The sequence below is a fragment of the Lepisosteus oculatus genome, chromosome 11 (genome assembly GCF_040954835.1).
Source record: "Lepisosteus oculatus isolate fLepOcu1 chromosome 11, fLepOcu1.hap2, whole genome shotgun sequence".
In the NCBI taxonomy this organism is placed as follows: Eukaryota; Metazoa; Chordata; class Actinopteri; order Semionotiformes; family Lepisosteidae; genus Lepisosteus; species Lepisosteus oculatus.
The window spans coordinates 15,337,324-15,356,277 of NC_090706.1; the positions used below are offsets into that span (position 1 = coordinate 15,337,324).

At 47.5% G+C, this 18,954-nt stretch overlaps 1 protein-coding gene across 2 annotated transcripts; it reads left to right on the forward strand.

The window, feature by feature from the left end:
• The first annotated feature begins 11,898 nt into the window (after window positions 1-11,898).
• eif3g (eukaryotic translation initiation factor 3, subunit G) lies at window positions 11,899-17,696 on the forward strand. 2 transcript variants are annotated; one of them, XM_015349155.2, is made up of 10 exons: window positions 11,899-11,968; window positions 12,057-12,127; window positions 12,734-12,822; window positions 13,407-13,466; window positions 14,222-14,326; window positions 14,793-14,982; window positions 16,086-16,193; window positions 16,747-16,883; window positions 17,316-17,422; window positions 17,579-17,696. In XM_015349155.2, exons 1-10 carry the CDS (start codon window positions 11,949-11,951, stop codon window positions 17,592-17,594), a joined length of 903 nt encoding a protein of 300 aa, XP_015204641.1. In that variant the 5' UTR covers window positions 11,899-11,948; the 3' UTR covers window positions 17,595-17,696. The 2 variants fall into 2 exon arrangements, with proteins under 2 accessions (XP_015204641.1, XP_006631650.2); XM_006631587.3 differs by having other exon boundaries at window positions 11,908-11,968; window positions 12,057-12,103.
• The last annotated feature ends 1,258 nt before the right edge of the window (window positions 17,697-18,954 follow it).

The window sequence follows — 18,954 nt, forward strand, 5'->3', positions numbered from 1 at the left end:
CGAGATCCGAAGTCCGAAGGCAAAAGGTGCAGGCAGAATTCCAGGAAGGCAAAAGAGGGGGGTGAGAACGCTAGGCTGAGCAACAAGAAGAGAACCCAATACCGAGCAACGGGAATCAGGTGCGAATGGTATAAATAACCCGGCGTGCCGCACGGTAGAGCAATGCAGGCGTGTTAACTCGTGCGGCGGCGCTTGTTAGTAGTAATCCGCTGCTGGTGCTGATTGGCTCGCTTACGTGTTGATCTCCGCTGGCTGGTGGTCGTGACAGTACCCCCCCCTTCACGGGCGGCTCCCGACGCCCGAGACGGCCGATTAGGATAGTCCCTGTGAAAGTCACTGATTAGTGTAGGGTCCAAAATATCCTTCTCTGGAACCCAAGATCTCTCCTCGGCACCAAAACCTTCCCAGTCGACAAAATACTGCAGGGTACCGCGGTTCCATCTGGAGTCAATGATCTTGTGGACCGTATAAGCCGGGCGCCCCTGAATGCGACGAGGAGGTGGCGGGCGATGTTGGGGAGCCGCAAGGGGCGAGCGGTAAACAGGTTTCAGGAGGGAGACATGAAATGAGGGGTGGATTCTGAGGGTAGGGGGGAGAGCAAGACGGAAGGTAACCGGGGTGATCCGGGAACGAATCCGGAAGGGACCAATATATCTAGGCCCAAGCTTTTTGGAAGGCTGATGTATAGGTAGGTTCCGTGTAGATAACCAAACAAACTGTCCTTTCCGAAAACGAGGGGCTGGTCTGCGGTGTCGGTTGGCGAATTTGGCGTGGCGCTGGGTTGACTTAATAAGAGCTGTCCTCGCCATTTTCCAGGTCCTTCGCAGTTTGGCAATATATTGTTGCACGGACGGCACTGCCGTGAGTGGAGGTGTGACAGGGATGAGAGTGGGCTGATAACCTAAAGAACAAAGGAAGGGAGAGAGACCTGTGGAGGAGGAGGTAAGAGAATTGTGGGCATATTCTGCCCAGGGAAGTAGTGATGACCAATCATCCTGTGAGCTGGAGGTGAAGGCTCTCAAAAAGGTCAGGAGGCTTTGATTGGTCCTTTCCACCTGACCATTGGCTTCAGGATGATAACCAGAAGTCAAAGATACATGAGTCCCTAGAGTTTGACAGAAAGCCTTCCAAAAGGCCGAGATAAATTGCGGTCCCCTGTCCGAGACAACGTCATCAGGCAAACCATGTATCCTAAAGACCTGTTGTACAAACAAAGATGCCATTTCCTGGGCTGTGGGCAATGCTGGGAGGGGGACAAAATGGGCTGCTTTGGAAAAACGATCGGAGACCACCATGATTACCGTATGACCCTGACTGTTAGGAAGGTCCGTAATGAAGTCAACAGCTATGTGGGACCAAGGGCGGTGTGGGATTGGAAGGGGGTGAAGGAGGCCAGCCTTCCTAGAGCGTGGAGTCTTGCTCCTGGCACAGACCGGGCAAGCCCGGACATACTCTGCTGCATCAGATCGCATGGAAGGCCACCAAAAGTCCCTGGTGAGGAGGTCCAGAGTGCGTCTGCATCCCGGGTGGCCGGCAAACCGGGAATCATGTCCCCACTGCAAAACCGCAGAACGTAAGTTGTTCGGGACGAAAAGCTTATCCGGGGGGCAGCACAGAGGAACTGTAGTTCCGTTGAGGGCACGCCTGACCTGATCTTCAATGGAGCAATGAATTGCTGCCACGATTCTGTTAGGAGAGATGATTGGTTCAGGTGTGTCGTCCAGGTCTGGGGGGTCATGGAGCCGAGAGAGTGCATCAGCCCTCCCATTCTTCGAGCCAGGAGTGTAAGTGATGACAAAATTGAAACGAGAAAAGAAAAGTGACCAACGGGCCTGACGCGAGTTGAGGCGCTTGGCAGATTGAATATAGGACAGGTTCTTATGGTCCGTAATAATGACAAAGGGGTGCTGAGCCCCCTCCAGCCAGTGTCTCCATTCCTCGAGGGCCAGCTTGATAGCTAGGAGTTCCCGATTGCCCACATCATAGTTAACCTCAGCAGGAGAGAGCTTCTTGGAAAAGAAAGCACATGGATGAGGGAGGCGATCCTCTTCGAGGCGCTGGGAGAGGACTGCACCAACCCCATGGGCAGAGGCGTCAACTTCAACAATGAAAGGCCGGGAGGGATCCGGATGCCGTAGAAGAGGAGCGGAGCTGAAGAGACGTTTCAAGCGCAGGAATGCCTGGTTAGCCTCCGGATTCCATTTACCCCGACTAGGACGGTTGCGGGTCAGAGCCGTAATGGGCGCCACCACGGAGCTAAAGTTCCGGATGAATCGCCTGTAGAAGTTGGCAAAACCTAGAAAGCGTTGGATTTGCTTCAAATTACGTGGCACAGGCCAATCATTGATAGCTGCCACCTTGGCTGAGTCCATCTCGACTCCAAGAGGAGAAATAATGTAGCCCAGAAAGTGAATCTTAGAAGCATGAAAAATGCATTTCTCAAGCTTGGCGTAGAGCTGGTTGTCGATGAGTCTGGACAAGACCTCCTGGACGTGATGGACATGTTCCTGAGGGTCGGTGGAAAAAATGAGGATGTCATCCAAGTATACCAAGACAAATTTTCCAATAATGTCCCTGAAGATGTCATTTATAAAGGATTGGAAGACTGCCGGGGCATTAGCGAGTCCAAAAGGCATCACCTGATATTCATAGTGGCCGTGCGTGGTCATAAAGGCTGTCTTCCACTCATCCCCTTCACGGATCCTGATTAAATTATAAGCCCCTCGTAGATCTAGTTTTGAGAAAATGGAGGCTCCACGTAGGGACTCCAGAGCGGCTGGGATTAAAGGCAAGGGGTAGGGATGTTTGACTGTAATGGAGTTCAGGCCTCTGTAATCAATACACGGCCTCAAGGAGCCGTCCTTCTTCCCTATGAAGAAGAACCCAGCACAGGCTGGGGACGAGGAGGGACGAATAAAACCAGAATTCAGGGCCTCCTTGATATAATCCTGCAGGGCTTCATTCTCCGTCTGAGTGAGCGGGTAGATCCGTCCTTTGGGTGGGAGTGCTCCTGGAAGCAAATCTATTGCACAGTCATAGGTGCGGTGAGGGGGGAGCGATAGAGCTTTCTGTTTGTCAAAGGCTTGCTTCAAATGTGCATATTGGGGGGGAATAATAGAGTGTTCTTCCAAGAGGTTTACTGAAGCAGCAACCTTGAGTGGAGGACGACAACAGTTGTCACGACAGGCCTGGCTCCAGGCAATGATCTCATTCTTGGCCCAGGAGATGTGGGGATCATGCTTTTTGAGCCAGGGAAGGCCCAGGATCACAGGGTAAGCGGGGGAGTCCAAGAGAAGGAGTGAAATGTCCTCCACGTGAGTGGCACCAACAGTAAGGGATAGGGGAATGGTCTGCCAGGAAATACGTCCAGGAGCGATCGGTGACCCATCCAACGTTTGAATGCAGATAGGGGGTGAAAGCGGAGCAAGAGGAATATCCCACTTCTTAGCAAAAGAGGCATCCATAAAATTCCCAGCTGCCCCTGAATCCACCAAAACCGAAAGGGGAAGGTGCGTGTCCATCCAGGAAATCTCAGCTGGGAATAAAGGCCCTGAAGAGGATTGTGAAAAAACAGCACTACTGACACTAACAGTAGGCAGTGGGGGAGCTCGAGGTGGATGTGGGGGTCTCAAAGGACAAGTAGCGAGCAGATGACCCGACGCAGAGCAGTACAGACACAGCCCCTCCTGACGGCGCCTTTCCTTTTCCTCCAAGGACAGGGGTGCATGTGGCAGGGTGGGCGCCACGAGGGGAGGACCCATGGGCCGCACAGGTCTGCTTCCTGGGTGTCTCTCCGCTCTCCGCAGCCGAATGCGAGTGTCCAATTCAACTACAGCAGCGATAGCCGCCTCTAGAGACCAGGTTGGTAAGGACATGAGCACCAGGTGGTCCTTTAGATCCTCCGAGAGACCCTTAGCGAAGAGGCAAACCAAAGCTTCCGGGTTCCAGGCAGACTCCGTGGCGAGGGCTTGGAATTCAGCCACATAATCTTGCAGTGGTCTGTCGCCCTGGCGAAGAGAGGAAAGCCGAAGGCAAGTCAAATCCGGGTTGCTTTGAGAAAAACGCGCCTGGAGACGGTCAGCGAAAAGCTGAAAGTCAGAGAACAGCTGCTCTCCTCTAGCAAGCAATACTGCAGCCCAATCCAATGCTTTGCCTGTGAGCAAGGAAAGTGCGAATCCGATCCTCTGTCGAGAAGTAGAAAAACGCTCAGGCTGCAGCTGAAAAGCCAGGGAGCACTGGGCAATAAAGCCCCTGCAGCCTGCAGGATTGCCGTCATACTTCTCCGGGAGAACAAATGGTAAAGTTGAGGGAGTGGTGGGCGGGGCCGCGGTGGTTGGAGCAGGTGTTTGTAAAAAAGGCGTTGTAGGAATCGGTGCGGGAGCCGGCGAAACAGGGGAAGAAAAAAGCCAGGCGACTTGGTTAGTGAGCAGTTGGAGAGAAGATTGAAGCTGGGCGATGGTCTGGGATTGCTGCGGGAGAAGGGAACGAAGGGTCTGTGCGTCTGCGGGATCCATAATTCGGCTCGGTATTCTGTAACGCTGCTCTGTAGAGGTGAAAAGGATCCGATGCAGATGCAGGAGTCGCAGGGAGGTAAGTAAACGTACCGAGCAAATCCAGGAGCTGAGCCGTAGTCCGAAGGCGAAGGTAAGTCGAAATCCGGTAAAGGCACTGGTGGCGAACAATCCAAAACGTGAGACAGAATCGTAGTAGAAAGGAGAGCTTCAGGGTCAAATCCAAAACAGGCAATGATAGCAAACAATCCAAAGGGCGAGACGAGATCCGAAGTCCGAAGGCAAAAGGTGCAGGCAGAATTCCAGGAAGGCAAAAGAGGGGGGTGAGAACGCTAGGCTGAGCAACAAGAAGAGAACCCAATACCGAGCAACGGGAATCAGGTGCGAATGGTATAAATAACCCGGCGTGCCGCACGGTAGAGCAATGCAGGCGTGTTAACTCGTGCGGCGGCGCTTGTTAGTAGTAATCCGCTGCTGGTGCTGATTGGCTCGCTTACGTGTTGATCTCCGCTGGCTGGTGGTCGTGACAGATGAAGGAAATCATTCCGATGAAAGACAAATGGAAAAGTGATTACAGGTGTATTCAAATACTTTGTGTGGCGAGTCTAAATTAATTTAGGTGTGCAAAATTTCCTTAACAAACCACACGATTAGTTGAATGGCTTCTGGGTGCAATTTTTTTTTAAAACCTATTACTTGTTCCTTTGCAGCCTACGCTTGCTGACGCAGCTACCCACCCAAACTACTACAGCCTACACCTGCTGCGACCCACTAGGCCTTCCTCCAAATCTTTTTCTAGAACTCTTCATCATACCTTCTCTTCCTCCCTGGGCCACTTGCCCACTTCTCTCACCAAACCAGCATTCCGTCTCTTCACAGCTCTACTGATTTATGATTACTTTTATGATGGAAACACCTGGACTCATCCAGGCTCAAAGACCTGTAGCTGTAATTGCTGCCAAAGTTGTTTCAATCAAAGATGAAGTTCACAGGTCTGAATACATATGCAACCAACACCCCTCCTTTTTTTTCTCCTCAGTTTTTGCGGATATTTACTCTACCTTAAGTTCTCAGTTTTGAACATTCAGGTTTATGTGTTTTGGAAAAATGTAATGGGTCCGAGTACCTTTTGACAGACGCCGTGCATGCAATTTAAAATGAGAAAGGGCAGTTTCGTGATGTACTCGAAGTTTAAAAGCAATAATCGGTTGCACAACACTTCTAACAAAAGTACACCTTCTGCTCTTTAAAAAGTATACCACTGTGCAATGAGTTGCTCAAAACAAGCGAACATACACCACACATTAGGGTGGTGTGGTAGCTCTGTGGCTAAGGCTCTACCCCTGCGGCTGGTAGGTTGCTGGTCCAAATCCCATGGCTGGCAGAGGAATCCTACTCTGTTGGGCCCCTGAGCAAGGCCCTTAACCCCAGTTGCTCCAGGGGTGCTGTATAAATGGCTGACCCTGTGCTCCTCTCCCTGTCTGTGTGTCTCATGGAGAGCAAGTTGGGGTATGTGAAAAGGTGAATTCCTAATGCAAGAAATTGTATATGGGAAATAAAATGTAATAGATAATCTGATCTTACATGTGGTACAAGGAACGCCTTTCATTAGTACTTGATTAAATCATGAGTGTGACTAGCACTTGGTTCTGATCATTTGATAAAACCCCAAAAAAGGCTGTTAATATGATTTTTACAATCCAGCATTGTGAAACTGATACTGTTCATTTTCTAACCACTTTGTCCATTTCAGAATTGTGGGGGAGCCACAACCTGTCCCAGCGAGCAAGGCCACTCACAGGCCCCCGGTGTCGGGGACAGAGTGCGGCGGCGGGTTGCTCGGCAACACCCTGGCAGTCTGGCTGCTTCAGGCGCGAGAGCGCAGCACCTGGGACACAGGCCTCCTCCATCTGCTCTCCCTGCCCCTGCTGGTATGCTGTTAGGCCGGTGGTCAGGACTGGCTCTTCGGGGAGACTGTGCAAGGCCCAGCGGTTCCTCTTCACTAGCAACCCGTACGGCAGCATCTTCTCAATCCCGGCGGGACGTGGCTGCGCTGTGCCTTTCCTGCGGCCAGTCTGGAAAAACTGAGGAAAAAAGTTAGCCCTGATGGGTGTTGCGGTCGTTTTTTTTCTGTATTCGATGTCTTTCGCTCCTCGTCACATCCTCGGGAACGCCAACCTGTGTCTCAACCTCAGCCCCTCTACGTGGTACAACCAAGTGACCGAGGGGCTGGTCACTCTGAACACGTGTATTCACCCCTTGCGCTTCTCTGCAGCTTCAGAGTTCCGTGCTGTGGAAGGACATCGGCTTCCACACACTAATAACGCTCTTATCCACAGTTGGTTGTTCGTTCTTCTCACAGATTTATTATTCTCAGCGGAGGAGCCGCACTCAATGCCCCCGACGTCCAGCTTTTGGGTCTGGACTGAAGCACCTTTTTTGTGTGTGGAGTTCGCATGTCCTCCACGCGGGGTTTCAAATCCACGCTGGCGACGCCTCCGACTGACTGGCTCTAGGATGACGTCAGCTTTCAGAAATCACACAATTTCAAACATTTTCAGAAATGGTTGGATTTTCAATTGGCAGACAAGGGGCCCAGTCAGTTTTCTGATGATTGGACCTGCTTCTTAATAATAATAATAATCATCACCATCCACTCAAAGAGCTTTACAGGTAATGGGGACTCCCTTCCACCACCACCAATGTGTAGCCCTATCTGGATGATGCATATTTGCATTGAACAGTTGCGTGAATGTAATCAATCATCAATCAAAAATTAGGATCTTTTTATACAGCACAATTTTGTTGAAGAATACCCTTGAACACAAGAAATCGTAACCACATTTTCCCGTTAAAACATACAAGCCGTCCTACATGCAAATGGTTGACAGTTGGTTTGATCACACAAAAGACTGAATTCTCACCCATCCTGATCAGCGTTGGTCGTCCTGGGTTATTTGCAACGAGCTGAAAGCAGCGCGCTAACTGGGGTCTAGCCCGTGGTTAGCACGCAGCTCCGTGCTAAACTACTAATTTAAAACCAATTGCAATGAACGTGGCCGCTGAAATTAGTCCACAACCCCGTGCTAAACCTGTTCTTAATTGCAATGAACCCAAAGTAACAGCTGCTGCCATCTAGATGCTACTAAAGCAGGGAACTGTAATTAAAGTTATAGAGCGAAACCGAAGCGGTGGTGCTTTGTACGCTGGTATAGTACAAATAAACGAGAGAATGATTAAAAGGTTAAATTAACGTGTTCTACGAAGCTAGCCTAGGAACTGCAGCAAAAACCGCATTCGAGACAAACGAGGTCTGAATTCACAAAGCAGGTGTCGCTTGGAAACATGCATCGGTGTGTGCGTGGGAGGTCGAAAGGCTGGGGGATTTTTTTTTAATATGCAAAATGTGTTGCAGTCTTGCGAGAAGGACATAAAGAGACCCTTTTTGCTAAAATGTTGAAACTGTGGTCTACCCGGCTATTTTCGTTAAATCGTGCGCCATCGAGTGACAAATTAAATGATGGCTTTGCGGATTTTCACTCTGTCAGATATGAGGTGGATACAGAGACGGACTTGTCAAACAGACTCGATCAGATATACCTTCACGTGCACTTCTGTTTTAACCGCAAGTTTTATATGGGTAAAGGAGAAACCAACATTCAAAACGATGGTCCAACGGTATTAATAATAATTAATAATTGCTTACACTTGTATAGCGCTTTTCTGGACACTCCACTCAAATATTAAAAGTATACTTATACTCAAGTATTAAAAAGCATGCCTAATTTCACAGATCCTAACTATCCCTAGTGCAATTAGTTCATCTAAATCAGTCTTAAGAGGTCAATTACAACGAACCTTCGGATTTAGCACTCGGCGGACTAGTTAATGCGGTGCTATCTGGAGATCATCTCCAGCTCTGAGCCCAGCGGGAGAGCAGCTGAACTTCTGCTCAGCGTTGGTGTTGTTCTAATTAGCACGACTGCAGGGGACTCCGAATCAGAACATTTATACTAATCTGATCAGCAAGTTAATATGTAGGCCACGATTATTACTTTTTTTTTCTCGTGTTAGTAAATATAACTGAATGTCCCTGGAAATTAAATGTTATTAAAATTTAAGAACGGCTTTTATACCAGATAAGGGTACGTAATTACTGACGCGGTACTCAATTGTAATTCATCACAAAATGAGAACAGCAGCAGCGGGCTGGAGTTTGAGCCCGTACTGTACTATAACCGCTTTTATTTTCATTGATAAATGATTCATACGGAAGTCAACACGTCGCTGTTTTGGTTTCGTGTGTAAGTTATATTTATACTATTGCGGACACGAATGTAAGTGTGGTGTCACTCAGGGGCTAAGTTTGTTGCACTTCATCTAAGAGTTTTTTTTAATGTATGTTTAACGGTCTTCACCGTTTGAGATGGTGAATTAGAATTTTAAGTTGTTTAAGTTGAGCGCTGACTGACAAAAGCAGGTAGTGCGTATTCCTTACAGCCGAGTTAGCACATCGTTACAACAAGCAACAGCTAATGTCCAATAGCTTTAGCAATTTTATTTCTGAAATATAATCACGGTTAATATACAGCAAGGTGCTGGTACACTGGAGTGAACTTCACCTGTAAGTAAAAAGTAAATTTACATTCGCAGCTCTAACAGGTGAACTTGGGAGACTTCGGGAACAGATCTTTTCAGGCACTTTCCTGCCGTTCCTCTGACCTTGTGAACCTTTGTAATTTTAAACACAGCGTCTTGCTGGCCTCTCCTGTGACCAGTGTGCCAGTCCACTGAAAGCCAGCACTGTCGCTGGGGCGTGTGCGGTCCTACACAATCTTGGTCTCGACTGGACGAGCCCCCTGCTCCGTCTCCAAGACTTTCCGCACATTCCGGCGGTTTCACCACCGTTTCTACTGGACCACAACCACAGATAAGAGAAGGGACGCTGTTCCGAATAAGTGTCTTAAATAATCACCTTTAAAAGATGACGGACGATGAGAGTTTTATTTTCTTTAATGCACCCTTACATTTGCCTAAACAAGTTATTCTCTGTACCCCAACACCTCCCCCCCCCCCCCCCCAAAGCCCTGCTTTCCCTGGGAAACACATAAAATACAACAGATCTACTAAATAACACCCAGATAATGACAGAACACGTTAAGCGTTACACTCCATTTAAATATGTTTTCTTAATTTAGACTCGCTGCACTCCCCAGGATATGTAAAAATTCACTATCGCATACTAAAGACCCTCCTGGCATTAGTTGTAGTACATCTGCTAATAAAAATAGATATTAAACTTCACTATTGATACATTTCACTTTTATTAACAAACGCATGTATTAGTCTAGCCTGCATTGCCTACACATCGTAACGAATTGCAACACACTGATAATAACTGCGCCTAAAAAAAACAATAACAGGCATTAAAAACTGAATTATTAATCTGGTTGTTGTAAATGAGATAACCTGTTTTTACATGTCACGGTTGTAAACACGGAAATGTCGCCGTTTTTCCTTCTTTAAGTGGGTTTGTTTTCTTTGTTTTGAAAAAGACGCGCTGTGAATGAATAATCACTGATTGGCGTTATTGATGGAGAGTGTGTTTCAATACGTTTGAATATCCGCAAATGCTACAGCTGCCTGTTGGAAGAATCGTTTGAACCAAGAAAGAAAGAACAACGTGGAAACATACTCAACTAGAAGGATTCTAGGAGCAGGGGAATCCTGCAGGGCCACAGGGTTCTGGGGGGTACATAATGGATCTAATTATATACTTTACTGGGGAACTCTAGTCCGTATCTGGGCCTGAGGTCTTACTAGGTATATAGATAACTGTACCGCCAATGAGATAAATGTTTCTAACAAAAAAAAACTTTCAAAGTCCTTAAGAGAGCTAAGAAAACAAAGAGGTTAATTGGCTTTTCGGACTGGAAGAAAAGACGCTGGATTGTCCCAGAACCGTGTCTGACACCCCTGACACAGATTTTAACCACCCGAATTAGTGAAGGCGAAGTGGGGTGTCCTTGAGTGAAGCTCAGGGGCCTCGATGGGTTTTTGGGGAGTTCCCAGGGACTGCGAGCCGGTTGCAGCGCGGTGATGGTACCGCCCTCTGCTCTCCTTGCCGCTCCTGCCCCGGTTCGTCCCCCGCCTCAGGGGCTCCTGTGCCGCCCAACAGGGATATTGCCGGCTGAGCTAAAAAAGGCCTCCGTCACTCCGGGCGGCCAACATTCTCGTTATACGCAGGGGAGCAGAGGGCGGTGTCATAACTGCGCTGCAACCGGCTCTATAACCCGTATGTCGGCCGTTAGTTATAGTTGTAAAAGGCCCGGCGTGAAATAACCTCATCACCTGTCGCTTTTTAACAATCTGATAACGTTATGTTGTCCGTTACTCATTATTTAACGTAGCAATTGGGCCCAACAGTAAAACACTCATAAAAACTGTTAATAAGACACAGGATGCAAATATTTACCAGCATGTCCACAGATGTACTTCGCAACAACACTCTCCGATTTGCATCGTATTTTTTTTGGTAATATATATATATACACATGGGAGTCGGAGGCTAATTTATAGCGAAACTAGAACATAAGCAGGGTGTACAGTTTGTCTAGCTACCGTCTACCTGCCTGCGTTATGAGCTCTTTCCCTCTTCATAAGACATCATGGGGCATCGGTTATGGATTAATAGGTTGTTGTTGTTTAAAGGAGACCACAAAAAAAGACAGCACAAATTTATTTAGCATGGGGAAGCGAGACACGACGCCTGTTGCGAGAAATGTGTCATGCCAGTGTGTCATGCCTCTTTACAAATAAACCCCCTATGTCCTTTAGGCTTCATTTCTTCCATCTTTCGTGGTAGTGGTCAGGCTCACAAAGTGTCCGGTCGCGGCCTCCTTCACGGAGCAGAACAGAGAGGCGGAGCGACGACCCGGAACGCGTGAACGGGACAATTAAACTGGACCCCAGTTTTTGAAAAGGGGCTGCTGCCCGCAGTTATTTTGTTACTTTGCAAAACAGCCACCTTAAAAGAAAAAGTTTTTTCCATGCTATACAATTTATCATATTATCTAACACTTATTACACGCCTTAGAATAGCAGGAGGCACAGTTACAGCAAAGGTAGTGAATGGTCCTTCTTCTTCACTCACACCTAAACACCTCGGAGGACCTAGTATTTGACATCAAAGCATAGGAGACACTAGGTATTAATTCATTATTATAAACATCGACGTAAAGTACAGTACCACAGTACACAACATGCAATCGGGATTTCTTCAGTGTTGTACCGGCTGCGGTTGGGAAGGGTTTATAACTCCTCCCAGGCAGTAGGCGTCGCTGTTACAGGAATAGCGAGGCCTCGAAAATAAATCAACCGATCTTGCCTGTTTTCTGCCATTGTCGGTCTTTCTACGCGCTGAGACAGAGCGAAGGGATGCCGTCTGGAGAATACGAGTAAGTCTGTGTGAATAAAATCACCTTTTACTGGCATTTAACTTAAAGTATTAAGTACGTTTCTGATCAGCGTTCTCTCTTTTCCCAGTTCTAAGCCCAGTTGGGCTGATCAAGTTGAAGAAGAGGGCGACGAAGGTGAGGAGGACCTAGTCGGAAAAGGTCTGAGCACAGGCCGAGAAGCACCCGTTTCACACGTGTGATGATTCAGTGTATTATGTAAAATACTAGAAATGCCATAAAATAGGCTCGCCAGCAGAGTGCTTACCTCACCGTAATGACAATACGTGTTTATTTTCGTTTTCACGAACAGCAGTTAAAGGATATTTGCAGCTGGTTACAGGACGATGGCTTAGTTTTACGTTGTACATTATTAAGGACCGTCGTAGGTGATATAATACACGCACTTCGAAATACTGGCAGCACCTTTGTAACCGTTAGAACTCTAAGACTATAAACAAGAGAGCTTTTTAGAAGAAGTGTTAATATAACGCTGCTATCGATCTCATCAGGACTGACTGAATACGGGTCTTCAAATATTACAATGTTTTTGAGATACAACTCTCTGTAGAAACTATTTCAAATACAAATGTCAATGCTCTGTAGCTGTCAATGATGACATGTCATAATTAACTAAGCCAATCAGTTTCCTAAGTTAATTAGCTTGACCTGTAACAATGTATATGTGTCCTGATCTATAGTCCTATAGTATCCCGAAGGAATACTGTATGTTTTAATTGAAGTGCTGCTGTTGTTTTTTTTTTTCAGGAACACTTCCATCGCCCAAAGAGACAATAAAAGGGAATATAAAAACTCTTACGGAGTATAAGATAGATGAGGATGGAAAGAAGGTTAAGGTGAGTTTTTGAAGAGTTGAACACTCTGCTCAGTTGTATGCAATTACCAGATAGGCTGTGCTCTGTGGTGTCTGGAAGAGATTAACAATCTTCAGAAAGTTCTCAGAGCTGACGTTCAGGGGTTTCAAATGGGTTTATCACGGAAGAGTAGCTATTTTTGGTCAGATTGCATTTGGGTATTAATTTTCAGATTTTGCGGTCAGGTTTTCAGTCCTACTGCTTAGGGAAGCAAAAGAGAGGTGAGAACACAGTGTGATTCCATCCTGACCTTTGGCTGCTGCTATTGGAGCATATTAAATACCCCCACCCCTGTGCTTCTGGGTTGATCCTGAAATGTTTCACAAGATGGGCACAGAACCATGTAATAGGCTTATTCCATGCTTAAAAAAAGAAGAAAGAGAACACAATGTTTCGGCCATGGAGCCTTCTTCAGGTGTCAAGGCTCCATGGCTGAAACGTTGTGTTCTCTTTCTTCTTTTTTTCAGCATGGAATAATCTATTACTTGTTCCTTTGCAGCCTACGCATGCTGACGCAGCTACCCACCTGAACTACTAATAGAACCAAGTGTTGTTTGTCCTTCCAGATTGTTCGCACCTTCAAAATCGAGACCAGAAAAGCATCAAAGGCTGTCGCCAGGAGAAAGGTACTGAGCTGTCTGACTGATGTGTGGGTGTGTTTAGTGTGTTTGCGTTCTGTCAGGCACGGCTGGGCTGTCCTCCCTTTGGTCTGTGAATGTGCACTTTAGTAATGTTTATTTTTGTGTCATTTGGCCCCGTTTCTCAAGTGAGCATTCTTCTGGGAAGGGGAGACCTCTTTTATTTAATGCTAGTGCAGGGAGTTCCCATCCCTAATCCTGTAGGACCTGACACTGGCCGGCCCATTCCAGCTGGGCCTGATTACATAATTGAAGCCTTATTTGGACTAACAAGCTGCTTGAGATGGAATATTGGCATTTTGTTTTTCTGCTCAGAAGTTTAGTTTAATTTATAAAGCGCAGCAGTCAAAAAGCGACATGTTTAAGATCTGAAAAGAGTCAAACAGTTCAAATCAGTTCTCTTATTAAGCAGTGAAGGGGTTGATTGTGCGAAGGGAATATTCAGCAGCAGTGGATACCTCTTTGTTTGGGTATTTTGATCTGTCTCTTGATGTCTGGTTGGTGTCTTGATGTCTCGATGAAGCGAGATTCGACTCCAAGGGCTTCCAAGGGAGATCTGATCCCTGGGTGGATCCTGACTCCAGGGTGATGTGGGGGTCTTGGGGTCGAGAATGGAAATAGATCAACTTGGGTGTTTCTTGTTTCATCTATTCACGAGTACCGAAGAGGGGATGGAGATCTTGCTGGTAAGATCTCCACGAGGTTTGCTTTATAACTTTTTTTTTGTTCCGGTTGATTACCAGAACTGGAAGAAGTTTGGAAATTCTGAGTACGACGCGCCAGGACCGAATGTGGCCACTACCACGGTCAGCGACGACGTCTTCATGACCTTCATTTCCAGCAAGGAGGTGAGCCGGTGGCGCGGTCGAGCAGCGGGCAGCCTGTGGCAGAAGCCGAAAAACCACGAAGCAAAAACCGAGCGGTGTGGTTCAGGCTTGCCTCAGGACAGCGATGCACGGTGGATGGCTAATAACGATCATTGATCAATTTGCTTTGATTATCACTGTTATCAAATTCCCATGTTACTTTGGCTGCATGTATTAGCGACTTTGGGTGTGGAATATCTCTGGCTTATTCATGTTTTCCAAAGCAGTTTAGGTTTTTAGCGGCACTCTAGACCCTCTGTTAAGCACTGCTTCAGAGTTGCAGTGGGGATTATCTTCTTAAAGTGTATCAATGGCATTGTAATAATCAGTTTAAAATCAAGGAGGCGTGGCCTGCTAGTGTGTTTCCAATAGCTGGTCTTTGAGTTAAGAAAGCAGAGACGTGAGAGACAGGGTATCTGATAGTTTTCTCTTTTTTTTCCCCCATTAGGATCTGAATAGCCAGGATGACCAGGATGATGCATTAAACAGGATAAGGTGCCAGAAAATCGTCTCCTGCCGGATCTGCAAAGGCGATCACTGGACCACCCGCTGTCCGTACAAGGACACCCTGGGGCCCATGCAGAAGGAGCTGGCAGAGCAGCTGGGGCTGTCCACTGGGGAGAAGGAGAAGACCTCTGGTACTGGACCTGCTGCCTCCTGATGCTGCACTGTTCTAAGATGTTTCTCGTTGCAGTGTCCTGATCTTTTGGCTGCCTCCCACACAGCTTAGCTGGATGAAAGTGGTTAAGAGGGCATGCAGGGAGGGGGGGGGGTTTCAGCTGGTTCAAACGGTAAAGGTGGCGCGTGACCCCTGACCTGTGTGCCTGTGCACAGGTGGCCGGTTCAGACTCGTCGCCAGCTGAGGGTGACAGGATTCCTCAAGCCCTGGGCTCCATCTCATGGCCCGGGCTGGCTGGGGGGGGGGCAGGCGTCTGCTCAGGCCTTCAGGGAAACCCAGGCTCCCGCAGCTGGCTGGGTGCCGGCAAGCTTGCAGAGACATTGGCGAGAGACGCGCTGCTCCTCTGGGAGGTGGGCACTGGCTTTCCTGTACGGCGCAGGCACCCGGGGCTGTAGCCAGCGACCCACACCTTAAACAAGCAGCGATTGCCGAATGGGATGGGTGTAAAATACTGGCGGTTGTGAAAAAACCCCATCTGTGGGTGTCATTGCTATAGGTGCTGGTTAGGCAACGGGTTCAGCGCAAACAAACGCCAAGGTCCTTGCCTATCAGTCCCGAGAGCCTCTAGTTCAGAGCCTTCTTGTTCAGAGAACTGAGGCCGTCAGTATCGCATTCAAAGAGCTGGGAAGGTTGGTTTAGCTCAAAACTGTGGCTGTGGTTAGCATGGCTGCCTCACAGCATTGCGGCCCTGGGTTCAATTCCCCTGTGTAAAATACTGGGGTGCTGTCTGTGTGGAGTTTCTCTCCGTGTTCCCTTGGGTTTCCTCTGGGTGCTCTAGTGTCCTCCCACAGTCCACATACTGGTAGCCTTATCATTTTTTCTAGGAAAATTGACCCAGGTGTGAGTGTGTGTCTGCCCTGTGATGGATTGGCCTTCCCCCCCCACAATCCTGAATTGGAAGAAGAAGAAGTTAGAGAATGCATGGATGGTTGTCGCATCACAGAGCTCTGCCACTAAGCATGCCTCGGTTTCTTTTCTGATAGTTTTTCGGCGCTCGTGAGCTGTGTGGGAGCTGCCATTGGAAGAAGATGGCTTAAACCTCGCTGTTCCTTTGCTTTCCAGAGCCTGAGCCTGTGCAGCCAGCACAGAGCAAGACGGGCAAGTATGTGCCCCCCAGCCTGCGGGACGGAGGCACTCGCCGTGGGGAGTCCATGCAGCCGAATCGCAGAGGTGAGAGGGCAGCGTTTATTACTCGGCTCATGTCTTTAACCAGGATGATGAGGAGTTAATGGCCTTGAAGGCGAAAAGCAAGATGACTTCTTCAGTCTGAGGGAGAAATCTCGTAACACAAGACGTTACGCAAAACATGTGTCCCCTTTGTGTTTGGGTGTGTTGGCTATTATAGGTGGTCTTGTGTTTATTTTATTTAATTGTATATGGTTGGATTACTTTTAATTCTTTGAGCTCCCCAAATGAAATCCCATGCGACGAGTTGTTGTGGCAGTAAAGAATTGCGTTCCAGTCAGAATGTGCTGGAGGCCTCTTCCCTCCTGGTGCTCTTGTCGCTGGTGTACATCCAGATCTGCCTCTTTGGCACCTCGGTGAGGGAGAGGAGAGCCGAACCGTCCGCTCTTGGGGTGAATCCCGTGGCTGGAGCTATTTCAAATCCCAGAGCTGCTGGCCACGGTTTTTTGGCCCAGTAGGGAAAAGGGGGCACTTCCAGTCCCTTGGGTCTTGTCTGATCCCTCTCTAACCCCCCTCCCCTCCTCTCTGCCTCTGCCAGCTGATGACAATGCCACGATCCGTGTGACCAACTTGTCCGAGGACACCCGGGAGACCGACCTGCAGGAGCTCTTCCGGCCCTTCGGCTCCATCTCCAGGATTTATCTGGCCAAGGACAAGAACACTGGCCAGTCCAAGGTGAGCCTTGCCTCTGCTTCAGATTTACAGGTGGTCCCAGGCTTCTCTCCCGAAAGTATATCCAACGGTTTTTAATTTCTCCTGACACTTACTGTAATGTTTTGCACTTGGCATTAACCAAGCTGAGGATCTGTGTACAGTTTCTGCAGTAGTGGTATTTAAACCAGTGTAGAATCTGTATTTGAAGTTCTCCATGCTTTAGTTTTGGCATTTATAAACAGTTGCCAAAATCAGAATCATGTTTCACCTGGTGTGGTGGTGGTTTTTTTTGCTCAGCTTGGGCAGAGAGAAGATGTCCCTTTTTTAAGTCGCTCTGTAGCCTGTCAGCAGAACAGAGCAGTAGGCTTATGGTTTTTTTTTCCTCCTGCTGAGAAATGTAATTTCTCTTTTCCTGGGCTGTATTATATATCCATTTTTTTGTTTGTCTGCCAGGGATTTGCCTTCATCAGTTTCCACCGGCGTGAAGATGCAGCCCGAGCCATCGCTGGTGTGTCTGGGTTTGGCTACGATCACCTGATCCTCAACGTCGAATGGGCCAAGTGAGTGTTCCGTTTTTGTCTCTGACAGGGTCCCGTCTATTTAGAAGTGCTCTGTAGAGCTCACAGGAGAAGAAAATGCTGTTGCATTACTTGACACAGTGGGAAATGTATCCCTGGAATGATTTGCTGAAACAAGTTTTTTTTCCTCTCTTTCAGACCCTCAAACAACTAGAATTGAAAGATTCACACGTGTTTTATCTCAAGAAGAACAGAATGAAAAAGAATGGCTAACCTAAATCAAAATTGGAATATGAATAAAGATGAATAAATATAAGGTCTGTTGCATTTGTTTTATTTATATGTGGTCCATAACTCTGCTTAGAACCCAGAACTGTAGCAACATCACAGATTTCCGATGTGCAATTACACATGGATTATATAAAATACCTGCCTAACCCGAGGGACTCGGAACTCCTGAAGGGCATAAAGTCTTTGTCCAGACTGGTGCACTCAATGCATGTATATTAGCCATTGTCAGTTGGGTTGCAGTAGAAAAACGGGACTTTTTCACGTTTTTTTAGTTGGTTAATCAAAACGTTCAACCCATGAAAGATTGAATTCTAGAACTCCTTGGAGCCTGTTGAGGAGTATTATTGTTATGCAGCTAATTGAATCACAAGTGTTACCAAAGACTGATATGAAATAGAAACTTGGAAGATAGGAAGTGAGGGTAAGACCTGTGACCTGTATGGAATTAGTGACCCTGCAGTCTGCTTTTATCACTAGTAGCAACAAATGAATTGGTTCTAGGGAGGAGAGGTTCATAAACAAAATATAGACCAACTGTTCCTGTTCCCTTGGGACTATGAAATGCTGCAGTTTTTAAAATTGAGATAGTCCCCTGTAAAGCAGGATTGAAGTCTTATCAAAGAGCTCAAGTTCTGGACTTGTTCAGGAAGTGGCCTATCACTACAACATACATTAACAATGGGCTGTAGAAGGAAATAGGCCAAACTGTAAAACAAGTCAATAGGCTATGCACTCGGCTATGAAACAGACCGAGGGTCACAAAAGGAAGAGGAAGTACATTTAGGATTGTACAAAGAATTACCTGCCCTTTTCAGTCTTGTGTTATCAGAGACCTACCAGCCAATTGAGATTTAGTAGGAACATTTCCCGCGAGTCTTCAGGAAAGGGATGGTGAGATAGTGGTCATTCTTCCAGTTTTTTGGAATGTTCCTCATTGCCAATTACCTTTACGCACATGGTAAATTATATCGGCCTACATACAAACCATGGGCAGTTATATACCTATGGAAAAAAGAAACACCTCCTCCTCCCCGCTCTACCCCTCCTGGCTGTGGAACAGGCTGAAGAGTGACTCATCTGTGAAGAGGACCTGATGCCACTGCTGATGAGCAGCCTGTCTGGCCCAAGGCAGTCAGGTGTGACATCTAGGTGTAAGCAGAGGGCCTCTGACAGGTCACCTTGCTCTAAGGCCAGCAGCATGGAACCTCACTGTCCTGTCATTGATGCGGGCATTGTGTCTGCCAGCAGTTTCAGCAGAAGTACAGGTGGCAGGTCTGATACAA

Excerpts from the sequence above, each read along its gene's own strand:
- eif3g (XM_015349155.2), top strand. The coding sequence starts at position 11,949 with ATGCCGTCTGGAGAATACGA. Across the intron at positions 11,969-12,056 it reads ATGCCGTCTGGAGAATACGA|TTCTAAGCCCAGTTGGGCTG; the intron begins GTAAGTCTGTGT and ends CTCTTTTCCCAG. Across the intron at positions 14,983-16,085 it reads GGAGAAGGAGAAGACCTCTG|AGCCTGAGCCTGTGCAGCCA; the intron begins GTACTGGACCTG and ends TTTGCTTTCCAG.